Source organism: Monomorium pharaonis, chromosome 11 (genome assembly GCF_013373865.1).
Source record: "Monomorium pharaonis isolate MP-MQ-018 chromosome 11, ASM1337386v2, whole genome shotgun sequence".
NCBI classification, from domain to species: Eukaryota; Metazoa; Arthropoda; class Insecta; order Hymenoptera; family Formicidae; genus Monomorium; species Monomorium pharaonis.
Window position 1 is genome coordinate 1,585,002 of NC_050477.1, and position 17,663 is coordinate 1,602,664.

At 42.3% G+C, this 17,663-nt stretch overlaps 1 protein-coding gene across 1 annotated transcript in view; it reads left to right on the forward strand.

The window, feature by feature from the left end:
- The window catches only part of LOC105828437 (homeobox protein Nkx-2.4), a 35,311-nt gene that overhangs the window by 6,356 nt on the left and 11,292 nt on the right, over positions 1-17,663 (forward strand). The window contains exons 2-3 of the mRNA XM_012666759.2: positions 3,461-3,762; positions 15,666-15,752. Coding sequence (XP_012522213.2) covers positions 3,461-3,762; positions 15,666-15,752 — 389 coding nt within the window. The remainder of the gene's footprint in view (positions 1-3,460; positions 3,763-15,665; positions 15,753-17,663) is intronic.

Here is a 17,663-nt window from a genome sequence, read left to right on the forward strand (position 1 = left end):
TGAGGCTAGAGAGAAGAGGGGGAGAGGGCGTTTACCAAATTAAAAAGGTTGCCATGATACAACTTAGTTAAAAATGAGGATACAAATTGGTTTTCTCTTCAGGATGATCTCTCTAAAGTCCTTCGATGTGACGGGGGTTTCAACGGAAAAGAAGGATTCCAAATTCTATTTTTGTATCCTAAAAACGAGACTTTCAAATTTAATCGGCCGTGAAGTAAACAAATGGAGGCAGCGCAGCGATATTCCTTAAGTGGAACAGTTTAAAAGGATTGGCGTAAAAGCGTCCTCGGAGAAAGTGTAGGAGCTTTGACACTTCGGGGGATCCATTTGGATGTCCAGGGCGCCGCATAAGTTTCGCGTTTCAGTGTCCACAAAAGGAAACGTCGCGCATACCACCGTCGGCCAACAATGCGCGCATCTTTCATGCGACTTGTGTCAACAAGGTGCTCGTCTCTCCTCCTCTCTGTGGATTTTCGTCCATCGCACGCGCCACTTTAGCCAGCCGATCGTCGCGCTCGCCGTATCGATCCAGAATTTGAGAAAGCGCGAGGACTAGTGGACGGCGCTGAGGATTTTAGTTAAACAAATAAGAGGGACTGGTCCTCGAGTTAAAGGCCTGTGAGACGCGCGGACGCCCGCGCCAGTACGAATTCGATTTCGCGGGACTTATCGTCGCCCCTTGCAGAATAAACAGAGCGCAGGGAAAGCGCCCCGTGCTTTCGTCCTGCACGGAGAGCTGCAAACGGATCCTCTCGCGGCGTCTCTCGCGATCGTTTGAATTCTTCTGGAGCTGCAATTACGTAGATTACGTGAATAGCACGAAATGACAGGGTAAATCGCAAGAGAGCATATATGTTGCCGAATCATCAAAGTGTTTAACGTTTAATCCGCGTCTTCGTAACGTTTCTTCATTATTCTGGGACTAACAAGCTGTAAATTTACACACACGCACACACAGACGTCACGCATTGTTTGCTACGTATCAAAAACGAATTTTCAAAGATCAAGGAGAACCCGCTCGTTAATCTTTTCCATCTAGCAATCTTAACGTGATTGCGCTATTTGCAATTTGACGTCTCTCGATGATATATTGCGTCAATCGATCGTGCTACGTTCGCGATTTGCATTAACGTTCTATTAAAAATTTCTGCTCTTATCGCTACGTGTTATTTGTATGAATTTCTTTTGTAACTTTTTTACGATTTGTATGATACAAATTACGTATGCTGTACACTAATGATGAAACATGACTCTATTTTCGTATTATTAAGCTAATTTAACATAATCGATAAAATTACGGTAAAAATTGGATTAATTATTATATAGAAATAATACATTTTTGAGAAGCAAAGTTTTAACATCAGTTTAATGCCGAAAACAAATTACGAAAAAACTTAAAGAATTTAAATTTCTATTATATTCTAAACTTGGTAAAATTTATCATTCTTTTTATACTTCTCTATTGTACTTTTTCTATATTTATTCTTAATTCATTCGCTTCAGTTTGATGTATATATTTTTCCATTTCTCTTTCTATGATGATGCGAATAAGAATATTAATTCTATATAAGCGAATCTAACAGCGAGTTACAGTTCCTTGTGACACAAGACTTTTATGAGCTGTCATGAAGTGAAACACGAAATCACGTAATGAGCAAAATTATACAATCAACACGGAATAAAAATTAAACGTTACGCCTGTGTCTACGTGTCAGCGGACGGGATATTTTTATCCCGAATGGATTGGGCGACTTTCACACTGTGGGCGGTACGCGAAGACGTCCGTGATTCGGAGCGAGAAATCTTTTGGGCTTTTGTCACCTAATTGGAAGGTGAAGAGCCGAGGCGGAGGAGGCCACCCCTCCCCGTCCGGTCGCTATGCCATCATAATTGCGTTTCGAAACGCGAGGGGAGGGGGAGGGGAACACGACGACGTTCGACGTGAGGCAGAGTGGCGCGACGCCGGTGGTCAGGTAGACCAGGTTGGAGAAACGTCAATTTACTTAACGAGTTCCTGCACGCGCGTTGTTCGCCCATCATCGGGATCTGCCTTCGCGTATTGGCAGAAGTTACATCGAAACATCCCGTCCCGTCACTCGTACCCGGGTACGGCGTATTGTTCTCGGTGACTGCTGACGAGCGGGCCTAAAAAAGGATAGCGCGCCGTACGAGAAACATAATAATTTACATCACCGATGTGATTTACAGAGAAATTCCACGCTAATTAATACTAGCGCCGGATAATCACGCGTTACGTGTCAACTGGGAGAGACGAGATCGCGTGAATTTTAATTACGGAAACCGTATTTCGGAACGCGTGCGCAAATTCATAGGGAAGAATTTCAATATTTTGATTTCAGGTCAAATTGATCTCAAGATATCTCTTGCTCTTGTAAAATTTGTGAGGCTAAATCGCGTGGTGGTAGAGGCAAGTGGCGCGCGCGGGCCAGTTTCGATTAGTTCGAATGCAATCGAACGCGTCTCGTAATCAACGCAACAATCCAGGTATAGGAGGCGAGGCGAACTCTCGTCGGGCACTCGAATCGGCTATCGAATATAGGCTATCGGAACACAACCGCTCCGACGTAATGAGAGCCTCTCCCCTCCTCCCTGATGAAAATGCCAGCTTCTTCCACCGCGGCACAAAATACGACATAATCGCTCTCTCTCTCTCTCTTTCTCTCTCTCTCGGTACGCTCCGGATTTCAGCTAGCGTGCCCGACGATTTCTTCTCTCCCGGTACCAAGTCGCGCCGAGGTAAACAAATTTGACGGTGTTTGTTCCTGCGCTCAAGTGGTATTTCTTTCTCGCCCTCGACTTCACTGACGGCCCCGTAGAATACGAGGTTTCTCACAGGCATAATAATTCGGAACTTCATCCCGGGACCTCCCGTGCTCCGGTGACGTAGCACTTCGCAGGAGCCTAAATCGTTCCCTTTGTCCGCGCCCAGGCGCGTTCATTTTTGACAGCTTCTCCGCCAACTGACAGGGGATAGACGACTCGCTCGCCCGTCCGGGTAGCCTTCGGTAGCTCAAATTTTAGAGAGAGAATCGCCCGGCCGTACTCCTGAATACGCTTAGACGTATACTTATGAAAATATGAATATGTCATAATTATTGTAATCTCTGTCACTACATCCGTAGCCTGTCACTACATTATATGGTATTTGGTAACAATTCTTTTCACTAATTCTCAGCGATTTAATTCCCGCTCACGTGAGAATATTATAAATGATGAATATATTAAATCTAAAACTATTCACGGATAAAGTAAAAATGAAGAAACGAGACACCGATGACGGGATCAGAATCAGAATGACTGTTTTAGAGATATAGATATGCAAAATTGATTTAGTTTTCCATTCGCTAAGCTGGCCCGCGGCCTTTCATATAACGAAGATGCATGCAGAAAGAGGACACAGGCAAAATATCAATCCCGGTTTGTTCAATATGTTTTGCAGTCTCGCGACTGATGGGCGCCGCGGCGGCGGGCGCCGGGACCAACATGGCCGGCTGCTCGGTGGGCCAGTCAATGGGCGAAATGACCAAGTCGTCGGGAATGGGGGTGGGCGTCGGCGTCGGCGTCGGCGTCGGCATGGGCGTCGGCGCGATGCAGTTTCCCCTCGCGCAGAGACGGAAGAGACGCGTGCTCTTCACCCAGGCCCAGGTCTACGAGCTCGAAAGGCGATTCAAGCAGCAAAAGTACCTCAGCGCGCCCGAACGGGAGCATCTGGCCTCCTTAATTCACCTGACGCCCACGCAGGTATGTATAATCGCTTGTTATTCGAAACGTGATCCCCCCTCCCCCCCCATGGGTTCACCAACGCGAAAGATAACAGGCTGCCGAGCAAGTTCGATTCGTTCATTCGATATTCAGCGCGCGAATTAATCGCGAGAGAGACTGCTAGGCCCTAGGAATAGATATTTCGCGCATAATTGTTTTCATTAAGCGAAGACGGACAGCTCGGCTCCGGCATAGACGCCGGATTTTAACGAGCGTATTCATTTTCATTGAACGCAGACAGGTCTGGCCGGCTCGAGAGATGCGGTACGGCGGTCTGGCAACAATAAATAATTGTTACGTGGCTCATTGGCCGCATCCTGCGTTCATGCACGTAGCGGCGGGTCTCCCCCTCGTTCGGTCTATCGTCCCGTCTACCGTTCGTCTCTCCGTTCGTCTGCGGTTCAATTCACTTATCAGCCCTTTGAAAACAAGGCGCGCTGAATTGTCCGTTTGTCGTTGCGACGTTTGTAACGCGACGGAGAACGACGTTATCGATATTATAGTTTAGCTTAAGCCAAGCGCCACAAGTATATCTCGAATATCTTTTTCGGTTCTACTTTGAGGAGGACCTGACGTAATGCACTTGCGGCAACTTATTGCATAATTCTGCAAGCATTCGAAACCTTATACGCGATCACATTCGTGGAAGGTTCTGGTAAAGTATCTAAAAAATTCAGCTGGATACCAGATTTGAAAATAAGTTTGTTAGCCCATTAAAATAATTACGTTAGACATTCAAACTAATATACGGTCGCTAGAATGTCACAACTTTTTACAGCATGCGTTGCTCGTCGTGCTTGGAATACCCATCATAATTATTTTAACGATCCTAATCATTTCAGATACTTTAACATACAAAATCGTTCTTTTCACATTTTCAAAATTTATATTTTTGTAATCTCAATAAATTTCTCCAAGTGACAGAAATTCTTTCATCTGTGTTAGACCGGTACAGACGAAATAATTGATCTTCGCTCACTTGCGAGAAATAGTTTGCAAAGAGCGAACATTCAGTAAAGGACGCGTTGTTCCAATACTTACTTACAATTATTTTCGATAAAATAAAGAACAAAATAAAAACGCTTCAGTTAGCGGTGGTTAGGTCCAAAGAGACGCTTCTCATAGCGAGAACGGGGGATTTTCTCAAAGTGGAAACGGAGCGCTTCCTTAAACCGGAAGAGTCGAGCGGTCGCGTGAAGCCCTTCGAGCGACGGTGACGAGTCGATTCCGTGTCAAGCACGGAAGTCGGCAAAGAGGCCTTGATTGCAATCAGCCGGGATTTTCATGCGCGCCCGAGGCAAACGGGTACAAGCGGCACAGCATATATAAGTTTCGACGAGTTTCGTAGTAGTAGATTGCGGTGATCGCGGGCGTTATGTCGATCGGGCGAGGGGGAACTGCGGACGATTTACGTTCCCCCATGTGCATATATGTATGCCTCCATCTTTCGTCATGCATACGGCTTGTAAAATACGAATTACGTGCTTTCGAGTACATTTCAGAGATCATACTTACAAATGTTTCGTAAAATGTAAATCCTCCACACTCCGCGCATTTAACAGCTTCTCTCTCTGTGCCTCAAGGTAAAGGCGATTTAAAGTTCCGAATATATGTTCCAATATTCGGAAACTTATCATTATTAAATGTGTTTTCTTTAAATTAAAAAAAAAGATATTTTTAAAAAATTAGTAACAGAGTGAAGTTAGAGCTTATATCTCGATAATTTTGAAGTTTGTAGGAATGTAAGATAACATTTTTTGTGCTTATAAACAAAATGCAAGGACAAGCATTTAGATGAACAACAAGAATTTCAAAATTATCTCGATACTAGTTTATTTTAGAGATGCTTCGCAAGTTTTTATTATCATCGAAATAATTTAAAATACTTTTTTCACATTTTTGTGTGTTAATAATAGCATTTTATATTTCACGTTTGAATTAATTGAATCACTTTATGTATCGCGAATTCTTACCCCTCTCCCCCCCCAAAAAAAAAACAACGGTCCTGGCTCTGTGCATGCTGGTTACTGGAACATTTGCCTTAACGTTTTGCCCCAAATCGCCTTGTTGATCGCGCGACGCTCGCCAAATCGCAGGATCGCGGGCGAAACGGCTGCCCGCCATCTCGAAGGGGGATCTCTTACCGCGGATGCAACCTGCAAAAAATGGCGACGGTATCGGAGCGCGTGACAACGCATTGCATTTATCTCGTCGGTGTCCCTCTCCCCCGTCCCGCCGATTTCTCGTCCTCCCTCCTCCTTGTCCCTTTGGCACGGGGCACACGCAGATGGGTCCCTCCATTTTGCGCTCGCATTGTTACTCCAAGTACCCCAGATCCCCCCCTCCCCTCCCGCCTCACCTCCTCTTCGCGCGGTACGGTGTTACAATGCCTAGCCACTCCTGGGCATTGTTACCAGTATTGTTATTATTATCGCTACTGTTGCCGGTTGCGGCCGAGTGGCGAATGGAAAAGCAGAGGGCCGGTGAAGCCAGCTGCTACGTCGAGTGTCGCATTAGAGGCAAATTACACTCCCCCTCCCCTCTGCACCACCCCGCTACACTGGTCCGCCTATCGTAGCTTTTATCATCCTACCTCTCCATTTCCCTCCGCTTTCCCGAAAAGTTTCGATCTATCTCGCGCTGTCCGCGAAAACCTGTCGGTGACATCGAATCTTTTACTATTCGAAAAAACAAACGTCTGCATTTTCGTCGCTAAACAATGAGTACCAACAACGCGCGCCGCATATCTCAACTACTTGCAAAAATAATGCTGAAATTGTCAATATCCTTGTAATACGTATGGATACATATATGGCTGCCGTCGGTTGCGAAGGTAGCATACGAATGGCAAGAAATACTAATACCGGATAAGAGAATGAGAGGATCGGCGAGAGAGGAGAGGAGAGGAGAGGAAAGAGAGAGAGAGAGAGAGAGAGACAGAAGCAAAGATCGCGGTCGCGCGCGATTCAACTAGGCGAATAATAATCATAATAATGGGTTTGCGTACCACCTCCCGTACCCTTCACCGGGTCTCATCCCCCTGCACTGCGGTCGGCAACCCCATGGTGCCGCGTCAGGAGAGGGATCGAATCCCGTAGAGCGGAGGGCGAGCTCAATGCCGTGCAAACACGTCGCTACCGCCGCGTTTTCGAGATCTATCGGCACAGACGGGAGACGGAGAGACGAAAACGATCGACGGCGCAACGGCACGATTGTGTTCCGCACCGTCGTCGTCGACGGCACTCCGTAGCACGGGTAATGGGGGATGCGGCGCCATTAACTCGCGTATGTTCGCCCCCGACATTAGCATTAACCCCCTCTTAAATCTAGAGTACATTCGAGCTTCATCTAATTTTCATTTCTAATTTTCTAAATTCTAAAATGTACGTGGGATTTAATCTCGTCGACTTCAGCCTTGGAGCCGATTTTTCCTCAAGGGGAGAGAAAGGGAGATTATTTTTTATAAGTTATCACTCGGTGAACCAATTATAAATCAATTTACGTAAATTGGCTAATAGAGTGTTATAAATCTTACTCTTTTTTTCTCTCTTACTTTTTTAAAATGTTATCATAAAGAGGATACATAAAATTATATGAAGACTCGTACAATTATAAAAAAAAAAAATCTCTCTAATGCGGCTTTCAGCTGTCATAATCAACAAGGGGTGGTTTTTAGGCGAGTGATCAAAGATTCGAGTACTTGACACATCTTGACTGGACTGCATAGATTGGCGATTTCTTGGTTGTCAAATGCATGCGGTCAATCCGAACGTCCTGTAACGCGTGCTCGCGTCTCTCAAGTGCACTCCCAGCACCCTATCGCGTAATAATGCACACATGAATATGTCGCTGGCTTTTGCAGTCCGCGTTTCGCCGCGATATCTGCGCGGACAGAATGCGGCCAACATAATTATCCTTCTTCCTACCACTTCTGTGTCGTTCGTATACGGAAGGTATCTGATGCCTGGCGATGCGTGCGAATTGTCCCGACGTTGCATCTACAGATTAGCGCAAAAACTGTCGAACCCTGTGGTCTCAATGAATCATTTACATTCTTCATTTCTCTGTTATCTTTTGCACTTATGTCCATTTATATTTACATTTAAACACTTTATATTTTCCCCAGAAGGAAAACGTAACATAAATATTATACGTTGATTTTTTTCTTCAAATGTTATCTCATTCAAGAAACTTTGAGTCCAAGTTTTTTTCTCTGTGCACGATCGATATTATGCTTGACGTTAAAATATTCATTGGCAATTATATTTTTACAAAGCAATGCTATCAGTTTGTCGAGCCTATCGGACGGAGGTGGTTTTTTTGTGCTTCGTCCTGTAGCGCGAGCTACAGCTCTTTAGCGAGTAATGGATTCACGCCAAGGGTGCATATATTCGGACTGCAAACATCGGCATCCCTTAACAGCACTTTATCGCATCAATCTCCTCGCCTGCCGATTCTGAAAAGACGCTAAAATTAAAAGCCCGAGCTGACGATAAAGCACGCTCTTCTACGTGTCGAGATAGAGATTTAACGAGTCTCCGCGCTTCGTTCTGCTTCACGTTTTCTCGATCGAATAATTACAGAGGGACCCGACGAAATCTTCTGTATATTTTTGGCAATTAAAAATTTTGAGTATTTCACTGATAAAAAGATTTTTCAAAGTTTTTTTTTCAAAGGTGTTAAAATCTTTGATGTCCTATACACGCAACATGTATTCCTATTTAAATCCACGCAAATTGTCTACGTCAGATAAAATTGAACGCTTTTTCGACTTATTTGCAAACAAAAAGTAGAATGGAATAAGGTAAAGCAGAATAAAATCACGCGCACGTTGCGCCACGGTTCCCGGTGAAATTACTCCACGCATCGCTTCGCGGTAACCAGAAAGTCATTTCTATTTGGGGGCTGGAAGACCCCTGGTTTTCAGACATCACGCTGGGTAATCGGTAAGTCATCTCCGGCCGGCGGCATTGAGTTAAAACAACAAAAGGGAGGCGGAATCGTGTTTGTCCTCGGGCTACCACTCAGCAGGGTCAACACGGGACAATTAACAGCCCTAATCATAATTTGACGTTAGTTGATCCCGGTATTCGCAGGTTCATCGTCGCCGAGCTCTTTGCACGCAGACATTCGCACGCGTAAATCCTCCACCGAAACTCGAAGCGAACTCCCTGTTAGCGACGGGCATAACGCTTTCATTAACCTTTCGATTCCCCAGCTAATTTCCACGTGGAACAAGCTGATCGCAAAAAATTTCTCGTGGCAAGATTATAGCATATTTGTGATGCTAAAAGTTATATTGAAATATAGTAAATGAACGCTTCAGCGCGTACATATTTATTGATATAGAATCTTTGAAAAATGACTATAATAATGAAACAATTAATATTATTCAATTACGAGGCGAAGGACTCGTCTCATTTGAAAATCAAAGAGAGTTAAACAGATATTGCCAGTCGAAGAAATTTCTATTTGCGTTCGTACAATAATTAATTCAATGTAATTTAATTTATTATTCATTTATTATTCAATTTCATATATTATACATATACGACCAAGCGCCTTTATGTTCCAATAAAGTATTGTTTATTCACGAAGAAAGACGAGTAACTTAATTCCTCGTCTTTCTATTTATTTTCCCATTTTCGTCCGAATTTGCGGCAATTCGCGCGATTATCGGTATTGCTGTTTTATCGCGAACGAACGAGCAGTCTATCTAAAGAAAAACGTGCAAAACGGCGGCGCGGGAGCACGAACCACGTCGTCGTTCGTGGCGAACCCCAACCGAGAGAATCACCCGAGGCTGTATAGGCCACCAACCGGATAATCCGGGGCGAAGGTTGGTGTCGAGTCAAATTGCCCGAGGAGGCTGTTGTTGTACCTACAGCGAGGGGCAGGCGGTGTGGCCGTCGTCGTTTTGCGTCAACCCCCGTGTATTCGCGACGTAATGACGTTACGCTAACTTGATCAATCGTCCACTCTATCCGCCTCCTCTCCTCCCTTCCTTCTCTCTCTCTCTCTCTCTCTCGACCGATCTCCTCGTCCTGGCCACCTACCTATCTACGGGGCACGACTCTGTTCGAACAGAGGCTAACAGATACTCGATGCCTCCCGAACGCGTGTCGACGTGTTCGTAGCACACGCGCGATATAATCGCGCCTCCCCTTGATTCCGCGTGCCACCCACCAGATTTATCGGCATTTAATGGGCCAACTAATGTCAAACGGCGACACGCGTTACCTGGATAGAGGAGAGATCGTTGCAACGAGAGCGGAGCGGAAGGGAGCGAGAGTGTGTGTGTGTGTGTGAGAGAGAGAGAGAGAGAGAGAGAGAGAGAGAGAGAGAGAGAGAGAGAGAGAGAGAGAGAGAGAGAGAGAGAGAGAGAGAGAGAGAAGGAGGATGAAGAGAGATGGCGCCGAGTTGGGCTCTGACTCGTAGAGTGGTACGAGCGGAAAGAAGCTCGAATTACGTTTGACCCTCTTGTACATTTGTCCTACGTGTAAGAAGATACTAGAATTTGCTTTATATAGCAGTTCGAAAATAACACTTTGAATTTTGCATAGTTGGAGAGAACTGATACAGGCTGTTTCGTCTCAAGTGCCGGGATCGTGCTGTTCATTGTTTTTGTACGTAACAAAATAGCAATGATGATCAAACGAGATACTTCAAATAATCACCAAAGTTAAATGAAAACCCTTTTGTAAAATTGTTTTTAAACCCTTTTGTTGAGATAAATCTCGATAATTTCTCTACGATATTGTTTTCTTATCGGAACATCATTTATTCGAAAATCAAAATCGTTACATATCGTATTATACAATGTTTGTTAATACATAATATTAGTGGGCAAATGATCAACGAATAAAACAATGTAACCTACGTGCAGCGTCCTGGAGATTGATTAGAAAAATACGTTACACCTAAGTGGATTACATAATTTTGTTTTCACTAATTATTTTGAAAGCTCATGTTAACAGATCATGTTAACAGGTCATTTATGATCTGCTGGGTCTAAGGAACACCACAATGTTCGGCATGCCAAGCGCGCGTCGTTGTCTAAACGATTAGTTCGAACGAGAGAATAGAAAGTATAGACTACAAGTTAATCGAGAGTTAAAGGCATGCCTTGAGTAAATTTTTGTCGGACCCCTGTGGCCATTTTCGCAAGGGGCACAACCAACCTCTTAAAAGTAAACAGACCGACGTCCACCTGAGGGACGTTACCTGAGGATTGTGGTCACTTTGTGCTATTTTTTTCACTTAATCCAATCAGATTATCCATTATAGATTGACCCCATGTCACCTATTAAACTAATTTTTTGAAACTTTGTACCTGGAAACTTTTCAAGTCGTTGACAAATCGAAAGTCAGAGTTTTCAAATTCAAAATGAATAATATAGTCAATAACATACATGGAGTTTTTGATCTTATTGTTAATTCTTCACTTTAGGATTCAGACCTAAAAGATTCATAGAACATCTTTATAAGAGGTATTCAGTGTGATGATAGAAAATCAATATTCTTTCATATATATTTCAAGGATTATTACTTTATAATAAAAAGACAACGGCGAAAAATCTAACACAGCTTTGAAAAATTTTAATAAGAAAATCGTCAAAATAGTTCAAAACTGAGCAGAAGAAAAAGATGAACTTGTCACAGGGTTAAAAAACTGATTCCTGCGGATGACGTTTTCACTTTGATAACTTGATATGAAGATTTCGTTACACCAAATCACATCACATCTTGTTCTATTTAGCTTTCTTTACACGCCTATGTTAATTAGTCCAGATCGTCAGAAAATAAAGTTGTCGAAATAAAAATAAGCGGATGTGGAAGAAGTGAAAATTTTATCACGCGACGCTACCGGAGGGTACCGGCGAAGCGCGCTTTAAAATAAGATTGATTTCACGGGACAGCGTCCAAAACTCTATACATCCAATGCAGCAAGACGAGCTGGACGGACTCAATGGACAAAATTCACACATCAGAAGCGCTTGTCGCCCGAGGTCGACATTGTTAGCCTTGAATTTCATGCCTGCGCACCGTGTTCTTACGTACACACCAGTTATATATCCCTATCTTGTTTAACTTTCCCTGTTTACACACCGCATCGCGGCGGGAGCGATGGACAAACGAACTGACGGACGGCAGTTCCCTTGAAATAACAATTCGCTGCCGCGTCCGCTCGCGTCCCGTTTTCACCGTCGAATCTTTCACGGCGGAGCGCAGCCTCTGGATTTACTCCGCGCGCGAGTAGTTTAGGCTTACACGGCGCGGCGCGAAAATCGTAAACGCGATAATATCGGGGGATCGAGACTACGTGACAACCATCACACTTGTCCCTCGTCAGTCTAGTCGCTCCATCTCTACAAGTAAAAATTAATTTCATTTTTATCTCTTTCTCGAGAATCAGAAAAAAAAATCTTTAACTGTCGCTCTAATTTCAGCGAGGTTGCCGCTGTTACATTCATTTCCCTAACGAAATAGAATATAGCAGAGGTAGTAAATGAATAAGATCGATTTTAACGAGGGATCAAAATCTCGCGCGGATCTAGAAGATCCACGTCACGGCGGTACTCTACGTAAGCTCGCGCAGAAGTAAATGGCTGTTTGTAGATCTCTCGAAGTCGGCGCGCGGCGTACGTACAGCCGAAAACTCGACGAGCTTCGAGTGGATTATCGGTAGAAAAGGAATTAACGAACGGGAGCAGCGAAAGAGGTACTTCCCTCGTCTAGTGCCCTCTTCGTGGCTTTTAGATAAGGTCTCTCTTCTCACCCCCTACGCAAAACCGGCCGTACCACAAAGCGTATACGTAAAAACTCACGCACGGCGTGCAACGCGGCGCGAGGGGGCCGCGAGTATTACTTCTTTCTTTCACGGTAATGCTCCTCAAGATGAATTTACACGGCTCGCTTTAATGATGAGCCGTTTTCTGAAAAATCGTCCCGTGCAGGCAAATAACAGCCGCGATCTGTACGCACCACGTTTTCAGGGATCGTCAAAGGTTAATTCAAACTTTGAATAAGCATCCGGTACTTTATTCTGAAAAGTAACAAAATATTTTAAGCTCTCGTTAATAATTTAGTTATTTTTTTTTTAATATCAGGATAGTTTTAATCCTTTTAATTTGATAGACCACTGTATTTTTATTCAATTGCGATAGTTGAATCGATTTTCTATGATGCAGATTTACATTGTGAAATATTTATGCAAGTTGGAATAAAAAAGAGATATTTTTAATCTGTACCATTCGATTTTTCCGAAAACAAAGCTTTATCCTTGATAAAAATTTTTTTGTGGAATATTTTTTTTTCATATAAAAACACCATATCACCGATAATCGAACTTGTCGCGCTTGTCGCAATCGTTTTGTAAAGTTGGATCTGACGACACGAATTACAAGAAAAAAAAAAAACTGAATAGCAGAGAGAAAAGTGATTGTACACGCACCACGCGGGATACAACCACCGGTATTCTGGCCACGCACGAGGCGACGACACCCGAGAGGGGTGAAAGGAATTTTCGAGGGCGGCCGATCCCGCTAATATTCAAAGAATTAGACAGACGGTGGCGGGTCCTCGAGACGCGGTCGGCTGGACGGACCCCTTAAAGTGCTTTCGTTGCATTCCCGACACACGCAACTCCGATATATAATGGGGGTTATGTTCGGCTTCGGGGCTGTGGTTGGAACCCCGTACAACAGAGCTACTCGTCGGCGAGGCTACACGCGGTAACATATGCGCTCTACGGATCGGGATGATAAAAATCAGCTACTGCAAAACGACATGCGATAGTTGAATTCACACCCTATGACATGTATCTTGGCACACCTGTCAAATTTCAGAAAGTGAAAATGAGGTTTCAAGAGAGTCTAACAGTTTGAAGAAGACGCCGGCAAGGTAGATGAATTCGAACAGTCAAAATCAGATTTTTTATTTTAACTTACTTTATCGTTTGTAGAGACTTTTTAGAATTAAGCTATGGAGAGTCAACATGTACATAATACAAAAATTTATATTTCCCGATTAATTTCATATAGATTTAATTCGCTGGAATTTGACGCTCGTTTATTAAATATATGCAGTAATATCGAATCAATTCGAAATTAATTGAAGAATCCACGATTCAAAGGAAAATTCTGTATATCCCGATAACAATAGCTGGCCGATGAATTTTGTTGCCTGGTCTATACGGAACAACAGAGAAGAAGAAAGGAAGATAGCTTTTGAGTAGGTCTCGGTAGGAACAGTCGCGTGCGATTAGGGTCGCTCGAGACTGCTTTTACGGCAATTGAGCTGAGCGATCGTGGAAGTTGTGCAACCACCTGAACGGAATCGAGATCAACATCTGCTTATGACAGAAGCGCGTTATAATCCGCGCTATATGCATTATGCACGGTTCGCAGAAGCGGCTTGATCCGCGCTTATCGTTCAAAAGATATCTCACGGGGCTGATTTAGTTTTTAGTGTGGCGAGGTATCACGAACCACGCGTCAGAATGTAAATGTTATAGTTCACTCCTACATATAATTTCATTTACATTCGTATTTTTAGATAATCGAGGAATAAATTGTTATCATTAGCAAAAATATTGGAAGACAAATCTTAATAACAATAATTTGTAATTAAAAAATTAGACAAGTTATTATTATTAAGATTTATTCCCCTTCCAATATTTTCAATGAAAGACTATTAATTTCAATTGGCATTATTTCACTTAACACTTGGTAACTGCTTATCAAACTCTTTTTCCAAGGTGTTTTAAACCAAGATTTTGAATTTTTACACAGCTATTACTGCTGTTTCTCTGCAAGGGACAAATAATTGTAATTTCACGAGATTATTGTTTTCGAGATCCGATCCTCACCTACAACTCGCAAAATAGAGAGTCGAGACTCTCTCGATAATCTTCTGTAAAAATAATACGTGAAACTCGTGTTATTTTCGTCCTCCGCATAAAGTGAACGAGGCGTTAAATTCCCTTTGAAGAAATAACACAGTCCTCTAACCGTGGATTACGGAGCTTAGAGTATAGTCGGATAGGGAATAGCTAGAGGCCGGTCCAAAGTGTGTCTGACAAAGGCTCGTGCCTGTAACCACTGAAAAAACATCCGAGGGGCCTACCTGGCAATAGTTCGCGTAGTATGAGACATGTCGTCCGTTTTATTCCGACATAAAGGTCGCCGCTCAACGCGGTCGATTTTGGATTTCACTCCGAGAAACTGCAGTTCGCAGAAACATCGCGCTCGTTCTCTCTATTACATTATATATATTCGCGTATATGCTCTACATAACAAATTTGATTTACTGTCTCATCTACACTGAGAAAAATATGTTGTTGATATGACTAAATTTTTCCAACTTGATTAAATTTCTTCAGTTCAAGTATTTATGGACTTAACTTAAAAACATAAAATACTTAAACTTCAATTTAATTATAATTATATATATATTTGACTGAAATATATGAAGAGTTGAATTGAAGAAATTTAATCAAGTTTAGAAAAATTTAGTCAAATCAACAGCTTTTTTTTTCTCAGTGTATAAATAATAAACTATATATTTTTATTACATTCTACCAAATTTGATTCTTTCACTCAAAATTTCAGTACGATTTTATATCCCTTCGGAATATGTCGTATTATCGTTAATCTGTCTTCTTATAAAAAGTATAATTTAAAGAAACTCGATAATTGTTTCATGGAATCGCGGCACGATAACATTTAATGTAAAAGCATAGATTATATATCATGAGAAAAATATTTAATATTTGTGATTATAATTGAGTGTTAAAATAATTATGGTTAGCACGTCCGTTTTTATAGTTATTATTACTACGCTCGAGAAAGATTTAATTGTGCATTTCATGTGGTTCGCAGGTGAAGATATGGTTCCAAAATCATCGGTATAAATGCAAGAGGCAAGCGAAGGAAAAGGCCATGGCCGAGCAGAACGCCCAAAATCAGGTAATTACGCAAATTTCGAAGTCTTGTGTAAACCGCTTCGAGAGTGATACGTACGTTGAATATAACATTACGAATTTCGCGAAGCCGCACCATTTCGATGACTACTACTATGTCTAAGGAACTAATAAGCTCCGTTTATGTTTGTAGTATTCGTTAAGTGATACACACGCATATTGCATAGTACATATAAGCTCCAAAATCTATTTATTGTCATAGAAATTATGTAGAATAAGCAATTGATGAAAAAGTATTTTATTGTTGAAAAATAATGCGCTATGTATTGTTACACAAATGATATCAAAGGTAATAAAAAGATATATGTATATAATACCTGATAAAAAAGTGTTTTTGGGCTGTTCCGGCTAGAGAAGGAATTTCACAGCGAAAAATTTTTGTAATCGCGACCGATGCGGCCGAAACGTGTCATTTTATGCATTCGGCATCGAGTTCGGCATCACCGTCGCGTCTTGGGGGCTCTCTTCGGCGATTTTAAAACAATGACAGTCCGCACTCGACGAAAATCGTCGCGTAACACCAGTGCAGTGCCGACCGATCCGAAATGAAATGGCTTTAAATGAGAAATATCCGTGGAAGCCGCATAAATCCTCGCATTCGCATCATATTTCGTTTCGAGAGTGCCACTCGACTCGCTCGAAGCGATTTTGCATTTATTTTGTTATGTCATTTGGGATTTCCGAGGGATATATCATGCGCCGTGCGCCGTCGACAGAAACGATAAAATTGCTCGCGTTGAGCACGTAATCACGCGCCCGTCGCATTTCACGTGGCTCAAAAATATAGCGCGAGATTACAGAGTCGAGTAAAATAGCGAATTTCCGCGTCCGATGAAATTCAATATTCCCGATTAATCCAAGTTAAAAATGCGCGGACGCCGGTTGAAATAGCTTCGTCGCGCGCGCGGAGATAAAAGTGAGATAAGGTAAAATACAGTGACCCAGGATGCACCTGCATCCGTATAGTTGCACAAATTAATTATTATTATTAATAATTTCATTATTATTTATCTCAAAATGCCATTTTTATTATAATATTAAAGTTTAATTGTAATCTTTAGGTTTATAATTAAATTATTTCATTCAAGTGAATTCTTGTATAAAATGTCGTTACATATATTTGATCTAAAACGTTTACCCCATAGTAGGCATTACTTTCACGGTTTTTCGAAAGAATCGTGGGACAATTCGCGTAGCATGTTTTTAAAGTAAATAAAACTCATAAATATAAAATTCATTTGGATCAAATGAAAACGCAAGATATTTTATTATTTATATTTTTGTCCTTTGAAACTTGACGTCTTCGTTTAATCTTCCGAGCATCGTTACTTTCAGCATCGGCCCTTCGGATTTTTCGAGTTTTTCTACTGAAATGAGCGGTGCATTCGTACACGCACAAACGGGAATAAAGAATACTCTCGGCCTGCATCGCTGTATTAAAATAATCGATATTTTACCGTCGGTAGCAGTTGTGTACGTACTTGAATACGTTCAAGTGTATCGCGAGCATTTCTAACAGGAATAAACGTGATCGCCGAGATATCGTAGCTGCTACTTCGAAACGTGCCCTGTCTCTCGGATCTTTAACTCACATAATCGAATACGATTTCCCGCCCCATGTCTCTCTCTCTCTCTCTCTCTCTTTCTTTTCTTCTCCCCTACCTTTCAAGGGATATTCAAGAGAGACGTCAGAATGATCGTAGCGATACACACAGATTCTTTTGAATATATTAAAATGTCACATATGCGTTGTCACGAAAGTCCACATTTCACGCGACGGATTCGAACAAATATGATCGCGCTACTCTACATAATTCTTAAACAATAATGTCGTTTTACGCAATAAAAAATTTGCAATCCTAAAATGCGATCAAACGAGCAAAAAGAAAAGGAGAGG